Source organism: Prionailurus viverrinus, chromosome D3 (genome assembly GCF_022837055.1).
Source record: "Prionailurus viverrinus isolate Anna chromosome D3, UM_Priviv_1.0, whole genome shotgun sequence".
In the NCBI taxonomy this organism is placed as follows: domain Eukaryota; kingdom Metazoa; phylum Chordata; class Mammalia; order Carnivora; family Felidae; genus Prionailurus; species Prionailurus viverrinus.
Window position 1 is genome coordinate 8,344,237 of NC_062572.1, and position 12,325 is coordinate 8,356,561.

The 12,325-nt window shown below is 41.7% G+C and overlaps 2 protein-coding genes across 6 annotated transcripts in view; one reads left to right on the plus strand and one right to left on the minus strand.

Moving 5' to 3' along the window:
* IFT81 (intraflagellar transport 81) overlaps positions 1 to 12,325 on the plus strand; it is a 228,110-nt gene that overhangs the window by 35,793 nt on the left and 179,992 nt on the right. The gene's annotated exons all lie outside the window — the stretch shown is intronic.
* Positions 1 to 12,325, minus strand: part of P2RX7 (purinergic receptor P2X 7) — a 50,263-nt gene that overhangs the window by 15,672 nt on the left and 22,266 nt on the right. For all 4 annotated transcript variants that reach the window (XM_047827338.1, XM_047827337.1, XM_047827335.1 and 1 more), the window contains 3 exons: positions 11,143 to 11,223; positions 10,376 to 10,505; positions 6,104 to 6,240 (listed from right to left, as the gene is read on the minus strand). In XM_047827338.1, the coding sequence (XP_047683294.1) occupies positions 6,104 to 6,240; positions 10,376 to 10,505; positions 11,143 to 11,223 (348 nt within the window). The remainder of the gene's footprint in view (positions 1 to 6,103; positions 6,241 to 10,375; positions 10,506 to 11,142; positions 11,224 to 12,325) is intronic.

The following is a 12,325-nucleotide window of genomic DNA, read 5'->3' on the forward strand; positions in this document are numbered from 1 at the left end:
ACCCAAAAAACAAAAAACAGCCTGAGAGCCTGCAAAGACAGTCAGGGGACCACTGATCCAATCGTCTCTTCTGCTAATGGCCTTAAGTCTGTTCAGGAGAGCAGCAGGGGATATCAAAACATTATCTAAACTAGGAGCTGCTTTCAGGGCCCTGGATGAAACTCCACTGACCCAGAGGAGGCAAAAAGCATCCTGTGTCTTGATCTCAGATGGCCTTTAGTCAAGGGTCTCAAACTCATATGCCTACAGGGGCCAGGCAGATGACAGAAGTGAGTGATGCAGGCCAGGTAAAAGGGAATAAGGAGTGGTGGGGACAATGGCAAACCAAAAAAACATACGCCCTTTCCAAAGGGAACGACAGATACCTCCAGCTGAGTCCTGCTGTGTGGGATATGAACCCACAGTTGTCAAATGGTTTAGTTTTTTTTTTCACCCCTAAATAGTTAAATTTTTCAAGAAAAGTAGGAAGTCCAGAATTTTATGTAGAATGCCTCAACTTTCAAAACATCATGTAGGCAAAAAAAAACAAGTAAACAAAAATGAACTCAAACTTCAATGTGCACATGAATCTTCTGGGAATCTTGTTAAAATGCAGATTTTGAGGGGCACTTGGTGGCTCGGTCTGATAAGCATCCAACTTCAGTTTAGGTCATGATCTCACAGTTTGTGAGTTTGAGCCCCATATCAGGCTCTCTAAGATCCACTGTATTTCCCACCCCTACCCCTTCCCTGCTTATTCTCTCTCTCTCTCTCTCTCTGACTCAAAATAAATAGATAAACTAAAAAAAAAAATAAAATGCAGTTCCTATACACCAACAATGAAGCAACAGAAAGGGAAATCAAGGAATGGATCCCATTTACAATAGCACCAAAACCCATAAAATACCTAGGAATAAATCTAACAAAAGAGGTGAAAAATCTATACACTGAAAGCTAAAGAAAGCTTATGAAAGAAATTGAAGAAGGCACACAAAAAAATGGAAAAGTATTCCATGCTCTTGGATAGGAAGAACAAATATTGTTAAAATGTCAATACTACCCAAAGCAATCTACATATTCAGTGCAATCCTTATCAAAATAACACCAGCATTCTTCACAGAGCTAGAACAAACAATCCTAAAATTTGTATGGAACCAGAAAAGACCCTGAATAGCCAAAGAAATCTTGAAAAAGAAAACCAAAGCAGGAGGCATCACAATCCTGGACTTCAAGCTGTATTACAAAACTGTAATCATCAAGACAGTATGGTACTGGCACAAACACAGACACTCAGAATAGAGAACCCAGAAATGGACCCACAAACATATGACCAACTAATCTTTGACAAAGCAGGAAAGAATATTCAATGGAATAAAGACAGTCTCTTCAGCAAGTGGTGCTGGGAAAACTGGACAGCAACATGCAGAAAAAAGTACCTGGACCACTTTCTTACACCTACACAAAAATAAACTCAGAATGGATGAAAGACCTAAATGTAAGACAGGAAGCCATCAAAATCCTCAAGGAGAAAGAAGGAAAAACCTCTTTGACCTTGGCTGCAGCAATTTCTTACTCAACACATCTCCGGAGGCAAGGGAAACAAAAGCAAAAATGAACTATTGGGACCTCATCAAAATAAAAAGCTTCTGCACAGCGAAGGAAACAATCAACGAAACTAAAAGGCAACCGACGGAATGGGAGAAGATACTTGAAAATGACATATCAGATAAAGGGTTAGTATCCAAATCTATAAAGAACTTATCAAACTCACCCAAAAAACAAATCCAGTGAAGAAATGGGCAAAAGACATGGATAGACACTTCTCCAAAGTAGACATCCAGATGGCCAACTGACACATGAAAAAATGCTCAACATCACTCATCATCAGGGAAATACAAATCAAAACCACAATGAGATACCACCTCACAGCTGTCAGAATGGCTAACATTAACAACTTGGCGTGGATGTGGAGAAAGAGGATCTCTTTTGCACTGTGGGTAGGAATGCAAACTGGTGCAGCCACTCTGGAAAACAGTATGGAAGTTTCCAAAAAATTAAAAATAGGACTACCCTACGACCCAGCAATTGCACTACTAGGTATTTATCCAAGGGATACAGGTGTGCTGTTTTGAAGAGGCACATGCACCCCCATGTTTATAGCAGCACTATCAACAATAGCCAAAGTATGGAAAGAGCCCAAATATCCATCAATGGATGAATGGATAAAGAAGATGTGGTATATATATACAATGGAGTATTACTCAGCAATCAAAAAGAATGAAACCTTGCCATTTGCAACTACATGGATGAAACTAGAGGGTATTATGCTAAGCGAAATTAGTCAGTCAGAGAAAGACAAGTATCATATGACTTCACTCATATGAGGACTTTAAGATACAAAACAGATGAATATAAGGAAGGGAAGCAAAAATAATAATATAAAAACAGGGAGGGGGACAAAACATAAGAGACTCTTAAATATGGAGAACAAACAGAGGGTTGCTAGAGGGTTGTGGGAGGGGCAATGGGCTAAATGGGTAAGGGGCATTAAGAAATCTGAAATCATTGTTACACCATATGCTAACTAACTTATATATAAATTAAAAAAATAAACTAAACAAAAATTATTTTAGAAAAGAAATAAAAAGAAATAAGTAAACATTAAAACAAAACAAAACAAAAAAATAATTGCAGATTTGAATCCAGTAAATCAAGCATAGGGCCTGAGATTCTGCATTACATCGGGCTCCCAGGTGAGGCCCGTGCTGCTGCTGGTCCCAGGACCACACTTTGAGTACCAAGTTTCTAGATCAGTGGTTCTCACACTTGAGAGGCTCTTACCTAGAGGGCTTGTGAAGACAATCCCCAGGGTGTCTTGATTTAGTAGGTACAGGGCCGGGCCTGAGAATTTGCATCTGACAAGTTCCCAAGTGATGCTGATGCTGGGAATCACACTGTGAGAACAGCTGGTCTGGACCATTAATACCAAAGGTATTCAGAGAGGCTACACATTTTTGCAAGATGATTCCACTAACATGGGCTCCTGTCTGTGCAGTTGCTCTTCTTAACTAGGAAAGCACAGTCCTTAGGAAAACTCATGGTATCTGTAGGGGTCCCACCCTGAACTTGGAGAGGCTTTCTCTGGTCACTCCCCAGCCCTCTCTGCCCCAACCCTACATCACAGTATCTTGTTTGATTTTCTTCAGAGCATTTATCATCATCTGAAATGGTCTTGTTGGAGTTGTGGTTTTTTTTTTTTTTTTTTTTTTTTGCTCTATTGAGGTTTAATTTATGTATAATAAAGCACACAAGTCCTAAGAGTTGAGTTCGATGAGTTTTGACAAATGAATACATGGTATAGCCTATACCCCTATCAAGATCTAGAACATTCCACTACTCCAGAAAACTCTCCTGTGCTCCTTTCCAATCAGTTCCTATTTTGCCTTTTCCCATCCCCCAACCCCCAGCCCAGCACCCACCATTGTCTTTTATCATCACGGAAAATTTTGCTGGACATTTGGGTTGTTTCTGGGTTTTGGTACTTACAACTAAGGCTGTTGTGAACATTCATGTACAGATCTTTGTGTGTACCTAGGTTTTGTTTCTTTACCTGAGGGTGGGATTTCTGGATTATAGGATAGATGTGTGTTTAACTTTCTAAGAACCTTCCCAATAGTTCTGTAATGTGGTTGTACCATCTTATACTCCTACCAGGGAAATAGGAGAGTCCCAGTTGCTTCTTCTCCTTGCCAACATTTGGAATTGCCAGGCTTTTAAAAATTTTTACCTATTCTGGGGGGTGTGTAGGTGTATCTCATTGTGGTTTAAATTTGTTTTTCTGATGACTGATGATGTTGCCTTGTTGGATTTTCTTATATTTTTGTCTTACGTATTATAATATACTTATATTCATGCCCTACTAGAATATAGGCTAAGTAGTAACTTTGTCTGTTTTGTTTACCAATATAAACCCACTGTCACAACAATATGTTTTCTTCAATATATATTTGATGAGTAAATAAATGAGGAATTCCAATATCAATTTCCGTCGGGCTCCATAGGCAAAATGATGGCTAGCCCCCATTCTAGGAATGTAATTAGCAACTCTTTTTGAAAAGGGAACAGCATAAGCCTACTTTGTGTCTGGAACTAGGGCCCAAAATGATCAACTATAATTACAGTTGCCAAAACCTGACTGGCACCCAGAAGCAATGAGAGGTCATGGAGCCTCAAACTTAAAGGCCAAGTTAGTGCTGAGGCAGAATTGTAGGAATGGGCTGAAAAAATAACCCAGACATAGGAGGTGACATGGAAACTTAAGTTAGGATGGCACAGGATCACCACTGGGGAAAAGTCAGGGGCAGAGGAGTGAACTGTGCAGAGGGTCAAAACAAGAGTAAGTAAACCAGCACCAGCCTGTTTAAATGGTGAAGAGGAACCAGGATTCTAGTCAATTCTTATAGGGTTGAAGTCCAGAAGCAAGAAGCATCAAAGAACCTTAAAAGTCAGACAAGACTGCCGGTGTGGACGCATTGTAGCCTCAGGAGTCTTTAAGATGTTCTAGTACAGTAAGCCTACCACCTCCCATACAGAAAGAAATACAAGATTATATATATATATATATATATATATATATATATATATATGTATATATATATATATAATATACCTATTAAAGTCATATCAATATATTACTGAGCTCAAAACAAGGACAGATATTTTTTAGGTGCTAGAGATGAGTGATGGGGGGAACTGGGGCCATGCGTCTGTGCCCTAGGGGTACCCCAGCCAGATCTGTATCTAGGAGCTAGAGTCTCACACCTATGGGGAAGGGAGCCGAAGCTGCAGAAGCCCCACATAGCAAGGGAGCAGGGATGGGATACTTTTGGCAGAGTGAAGACATCCAATGCCCAGAAATTAACCCCCAAACTGGTTAATGGATAGATGTCACACAGTCCTGGCAGATTACAAAATTACATAATCCCCACTGAGGAATATTCACATCCCACAGTACACACAGAACTTTGCACAAGGTCTTTCTTGCTGAAACCCACCAACAGATACTCCAACGCTTCGGAAGAAGAAATCCCACTCTAGTTACTACAGATAAGGGTCAACTTGAAAGAGGCTATACAGTAGAACAGACAGAGAAGAGGATCCATAAGGTAAGAAGGGACCTCACCAAAACAATAATAGATGGCTTTGAGAAAGAACCAAATATGAAACCGAGAAATGAAAGAGTCCTAGAAAAAAAATTTTACAATGTATGGTAAAATGTTAATAACCTTTGATCCAATAACTCTACTTCTAGAAATTTATCCTAAGGAAACACTCTGGAATTCAAAGATTTATGTACACAAATTTGCAGCATAGAATTATTTGTCATAGAAAAACTGGAAGTGCCTCAAATGTCCAGTAATGGAGGCACGGGTGAGAAAATCATGAGATGGAAGGGAAAGCGCATGGGCTTGGGAGTCAGAGTGACTTAGGTTAGTTAGTATTATGGAGCTATTGTTAGCTGTGGGTCCTGGGCAAATCATTTCACCTTTCTCAGCTCTACCTGGGAACACTAATATCCCCTTTTCAGGGTTGACGTGAGGTAGAGGGGTGATGATGTCCAGGGCCTGGTATATAGAAGACCCTCCCTAAGTTGTGGCTGTTGATATCATTACGTTCCCACCATTGGCATCATTAACATGATGGTCACAACGAATTCTGAGTGACCCAGGATATGGCAAAACAAACGCACAAACACAGAATAGCAGGTTATAAGCATGATACGATCTCCTAGCAGCCACATAAAAGAGTCAGTTAGAGGAAGGAACACTCACCAGAGGGCTATCTTTCATTATCTCAGGGTTGAGGACTTACGGGTGATTTTTATACTCTTCTCTATGTTCTTCCCTGTTTGCCCACTTTTGTTTCTGTTTTTTTTTTTTTTTCAAAAGAAAAAAAATTCATACAAAAATCCAGCCATTCCCTAGCTCGTAGAGGACTTTTGCATTCATCTTGTTGCCTTGGGAACCAAAATTAATTCTTGCCGGCTGCTGGTTATGCAATTCAGCCTGGCCTTGGAGGTTTGTGCAGAGCCAGTGGTGGCCGGTCTGACCCGGAGCACTGTTACCTGAAGTTGTAGCCAGGATACAAGGACTCATTGGTGGTCTTGTCGTCAAGGCGACGGAAACTGTATTTTGGATGGCAGCGATGGAACCAGCTGTCCAAGTTGCAGTCCCAGTAGATCTCAATGCCCATGATTCCTCCCTGGGGAAGACAAGGAGACACAGTTTGCAAGTCCTGCTGCATGTGGGACACAGCTACCAGACCTCTCCCTGCATAGGGATGATCATTAAGGCAAAGGTTTTCTTTTCTTTTCTTTTTAAAAAAATTTTTATGTTTATTTCTGAGAGTGAGAGCGAGAGAGAGCATGAGTGGGGAAGGAGCAGAGAGAGAGGGAGATACAGAATCTGAAGCAGGCTCCAGGCTCTGAGCTGTCAGCACAGAGGCTGATGTGGGGCTGGAATCCACGAACCATGAGATCATGACCTGAGCTGAAGTCGGATGCTTAACTGACTGAGCCACCCAGGCACCCCAAAGGTTTTCTTTTTAGAGGAAAACACGGATTAAATTTCAGAGCCATGAGTACATGAGCCCATCTAACACACATAAGTAGCTGCAAACGCGTCTCCCTGCTCTTCTTCCCATTTGGGACACACCGTTAGATTTCTTTTCCTAAAATACAACTTTCAATAAATCTCTCCCATAATCAACACCTTGACTTCCCGCCTCCCATTAAAGATGAAGTTGAAGTTTATTACACTGGAATTCAGGGTGCCCCATCACATATCTTTTCTGCTTTACCTCCCAACAACCCCCTGGAGAAAGCTCTTATTCCAAACTGTGTATACTTTTCCCTTAAAGCACTTGAAATTTTCATTTCTTTTTTTTTTTTTAACAGATTTATTGAGATACAGTTTAGGCACTTAAAGTGTTTAATTCAATATTTTTTGGTACGTTCACATATATGTGTGACCATCACCATAATAAATTTTACAAGTTTCATTGCCTCCAAAAGAAACCCCTGAACTTTTAGTCAACACCCCTTTCTCCCCTCCCTCAGCCCTAAGCAACCACTAATTTACTTTCTGTCTCTATAGACTTCCTTCTTATGAACTTTCATATGAATGAAATCACATAATAGGTGATTATGTGTGTGGCTTTTGTGTGTGGCTTCTTTCACTTGTCGTAATATTTTTAAAGTTCATCCATATTGTAGCCTGTGTCAATCCTTCATTCCTTTTTTGTGGTGGAAGAATACTTCTTTGTATGGAAAGACTGCATTTGATTTATCCATTTATCCTCTGATAGACATTTGGATTGTTTCCACCTTTTAGCTATTATGAATAATGCTGCTGATGTACGAGCTTATGTACAAACACTTAGTACGAGATTTTGTGTGGACATATGATGTCCTTTCTCTTCTGTGTCTACTTATGATGAGTGGAATTTCTGGGTACACTTTGAACTTTTAAGTCTTGGCCCTTGTCCTTTTCTCCCATTGAAATATTTCTCCCACCCATCTCTCTAGCTAAATCCTCATCCGCCTCCAAGACCTGATGTACATCCTTCCTTGTCAATTCAGCCACCCCATTCTCCTCAGTTCAGGGTCACCTTTTTCTTCTCTGAACTTCTAAGGAATCTTTTAATCTTTTACCTCTACTTGGTACTTCTTTCTTTCTACAAACATGTTTTGAACACTGACTTATTTCACTGAATCTTAGACACCATTGCTTATCAGATACCTAATTTTCTTTTTATGTTCCTCTGAGAAGGAACATAACAAATGTTGTCAATTAAACTGTGAAATTCCATGAATCTAAAGTATTTCCTGATTCAGAAATATAAATATTAAATATTTCAGAAAAAAGTATGTCTTTGAATTGATATAATATGGTATTTCAAGACAGCATCTAGATGCTAGGGATAGAAAGATGAAAAACAAGCAGACTCTGACTTGGAGAAAGGGGAAATAATACAGAATAATCACAACTATCATTTATTGGCACTAAGCCAAGCACTGTACATATTATTGTGAATATCTCATGTTTCTGTCACTCAGCATCCAGTTCTCCTGGTAAAAGTCCCTGGAAGTTTCTTTGGGAAACGTTTCTCCCAACTGAGCAGTTTGGATGGGACTGTCGCCTCTCCCAGCTCCAGGAGTGGGAACATGATCTAGGCCTGGCCAGTCAGGATTAGGCATCCTTCTGGACCTGGTGACTGGTTCAGGAATAGGTATGTGGCCCAAGATTGACCAATCAGAGCCCTCTCTGAGACATTTTGCCAGAACCATAAAAAAAAGAGGTCCTCTATTGGTTGGGACCACCAGCTAGAGAGTGTGAGAGTTCAGAGCAACATTGTCCAACAGAATATTCTGTAGTGATGAAAATAGTCTATATTCATGCTGTGCAATAAAGTCTCTACTAGCTACATGTGGCTACTGAGTGCTTGACATGTGGCCAGCATGACAAAGGAAATAAATATTTCATCTCAATTAATTTAAATTTAAATAGCTTCATGTGACTAGTGGCTACCGTATCAGACAGTGCAGTTCTAAAGGCTCTGGTGCCTTTGTCTTGACATGAGGATGATCTGCCTGAGAGTGACCTTGTCATTAAAGAAAAAGCAAAGAGATGGGGAGCCAGATTCCTAAAGACCTCATCTGAGTTCCTGGATGCAGCCATGCCTGCTGCTATCATACACTTCATTCAGTCGACAAATACTTATTCAATGTCCTTTATGCTGAGCATTATACAAAAACTAACAAAAGAAGCCAAAGATCCCTGCCCTCATTGAACTTACATTCTAGTCAGGGAAAACAGACAACAGACAAATGGATATGTAAATTATATAGTATGTCAGATAGTGCTGGATATGGTTAGAAATTGTCACTTAAAAATTTTGGGGGGGACACCTGGGTGGCTCAGTCGGTTGAGCATCTGACTTCAGGTCAGGTCATGATCTCGCAGTTTGTGGGTTTAAGCCCCACATCGGGCCTTGCGCTGACAGCATGGAGCCCACCTCTAATTTGTTGTCCCTCTCTCTCTACCCCTTTCCCATTCATGCTCTCTCTCTCTCTCTCTCTCAAAAATAAACACAAAAAAATTTAAAAAAATGTTTTAATGTTTATTTTTGAGAGGCAGAGCATGAGTGGGGGAGGGGCAGAGAGAGAAGGAGACACAGAATCCCAGGCAGGCTCCAGGCTCTGAGCTGTCAGCACAGAGCCTGACATGGGGCTCAAACTCATGAACTGTGAGACCATGACCAGAGCTGAAATTGGACATTTAACCAACTGAGCCACCCAGGCGCCCCTAGAAATTGTCATTTTAAATGAAGTGGTAAGGGAAAGCTTCACTGAACTTATATTTGAGCACAGACTGGAAGCAGGTGAGGGAGACAGCTAATGGTATGTCTGGGGCAAGACTTTTCCAGAAAGGAAGAAAATTTCCGAGGTAGGAAAATGCCTTAGCTGTACTAGAAGGTCCATTTCCCCTGGTGTCTTTATATGAGTTAATATGGCTCTTTTTTTTTTTTTTTTTGGTTTAAACCAATTATTTGGTTTCTTTTTGCCCCCCAGATGCTTTTTAATTTATTCTTTGCTCACATCATTTGGTTTGGATGTCTATAACGTACAACTGGAAGAATTCTGACTAATTCAAGTATGGTAGTCTGAATCATTGCCAAAGATATTCCAGTCCCAGGTCCTAATCCTTGGACTCTTTGGATATATTATCTTATAGGGCAAAAGAGACTGCAATTAAATTAAGGATCTTGAGATGGAGAGATTATCTTGGATTATCCAGATGGGCCCTACATGTTTCCTTTTATAAATGTTCTCCAAAAGATCAGTATCTTTATAAGAGGGAGGTTGAGGGAGACTTTACACAGAACAAGAAGTCAGTGGGACCACTGAAGCAAGACGCCATGCAGCTGGCTTCAGAGCTGGAGGAAGGGACCACGAGCCAAGAAATGCAAGGACCGTAGCTCTAGAAGGTGGAAAAGGCAAGGAAACGGATTCTCCTGTAGAGCCTCTGGAGGGAGCATGGCCTTGCTGATACCTTGGTTTTGGTCCAGTGAAACTGACTTTAGACTTCCAACTGCCAGAAGTGTAAAAAAAAAAAAAAGTGTGTTGTTGTAAGCCACCAAGACTGGGGTAGTTTGTTACAGCAGCCACAGGAAACCAGGGATCTCCCCCACAGCTTTGTTGCCTGATTAGTTGAGGTAATGCAGAGTGTGAGATTTACTAAATGCTCAGTGAAGGAAGCCTTATAATTAAGACCCGGAGGCCCGGCCTCTTGGCTGTTTGAGATCCCCTGACTCACTGTACAAAAAAGCCACCAACCTGAATTGCAGCATCTGAAAAATTATCTCCTACTTCTCGGAAGATATCTCCTAGTCGGAAGATGGGACACTGTGGATCCTGAGTCTTGTGAAAGGTACAAGTGATGTTTACACCCGGCAAGATGTTTCTCCTGCACACAATGAGAAGCAACAAACCAACAAAAATGTCTATTGGAAACTGAGACCCATCTCTTTCATAGGAGTGAGCCAATTGTTAGCTGGTTTCCATGAGGGGCCCCAGGGGTCCTCAGTCCCTGGAGTTACACCCTTGTGTAGTCCCCTCCTACACTGTGCAGGGTTAGTCTATGTGACCAATAGCATATGGCAGAAGTGATGCTGTGTCACTTCCAAGATGAAGTCATAAAAGGCTCCCATCTTGTTTACTGTCTGGCTGGCTTGCTCTCTGTACCTCTTAGATCACCCGCTGTGGGGGAAGCCAGACACCATTCCTAAGGATACTCAGGCAGTCCTAGGGAGAGGTCCATATGGTGGGGAACTGAACTCCCTGCTGACATCTAGGTGAGTGCGCTTGGAAGAGGATTCTCAGCCCCGGTCAAGCCCAGAGGTGACTGCAGTCCCCACTGACAGATAGCTTGACTGCCACCTGAGAGACCCTGAGTCGGAAACACCCAGCAAAGTAATTCCCACATTCCTTACCCACAGAAAGAGCGTGAGATAATAAATGTTGGTTGTTAAGCTTCTAAGTTTTGGCATTATTCGTTATATGGCAGTAGATAGCTAACACAGTCTGACATTCTGGACACTTACGTGGTGTAGTTGTGGCCAGGGAAGTCGATGTTATTTTTGATGAGCACTGTGAAGTTTTCGGCAATGTTCAAGAGCGCAGGCCTGAGAGAGAGAGATGCCGGGTGGGGGTCAGTGGGCCAACGGGACGACAGGCTTCTGGTTTCTGGCTCAGGTCATTGCAATGAGTGAAGAGAAATGTAGTCTAGTGGGCAAAACCTTCCTAAAAATCTAAAAAAGAGGAAGAAGCTCTCTTTTCTTGAGACCCCATGGCATTTACTATAACTCTTCTCACACTCTGATGTAATTCTGTGTTTAGGTATGTGCAGTGGTGTGCTGGTAAATATTTAACAGCCAGGTCTCTGGGCGGGGTGGGAGGGGCGGTGAGGTGGTGGAGCTCTGATCTGTAGCAATTACTGATGACTGTAGTATAAGCCCTCCCACCATGGCCGATCTCAAGCTACTAGCAGGTATCACTGAACTTGGAGTTGGGAAGGGATGAGCATAAAGGGCTCAGAGCTAGTATAGGCCAGCTCCAGCACACCCTTGTTTGTATCTTTCCCAATAGGCTTGGAGTTCTTGCAGGGCTAGGATAATGATTTTTTTTTTTTTTTTTTTTTTTTGTACTGGCATCCCCAGGCTTTAGCACAGGGCCACACACATAGAGTTGACTTCATCACTCATTCTCTAGAGGCTCTGAGTAGCATAAATTCTCCATGAGTTAGAGGAGACCAAATGCTAGACTGTAGCAAGGTGCCCCCCACAACCCATCCATCCATTCATTTGGCAAATATTTACTTTGCTGGGCACAGGGTTGGGCATTGGGAATGTAGTGCTAAACAAAACAGTCAAGGTTTTTGTCCTCATGCAGTTGACAGTCGGCTAAAGATGGAGAGAACTGGCTATGAATAAAGAGATACAACTAGTACTTTATTGCTTGGCATGCCTGAGTGGGTGGCAGGTATATATAATGGGAGTAGCACCGGGAAAGGACAGACATATTTGGAAGGGGGCACCAAGAATGATCTACTTTCTATTCCAGAATAAAAAGGATGTAACTATAGAGAACACCAGTTTTTGCCTTTCCAACATCCATTCCCCCTCTGTTAGAAGCACTTCAGTTTTCTCCCGGTGGGAAAGCCATGTCTCTCCCACTCTCAGCCCAGAAGGTTGGGTGAGGACGAATCTATCTCCTACCCATCCTTAC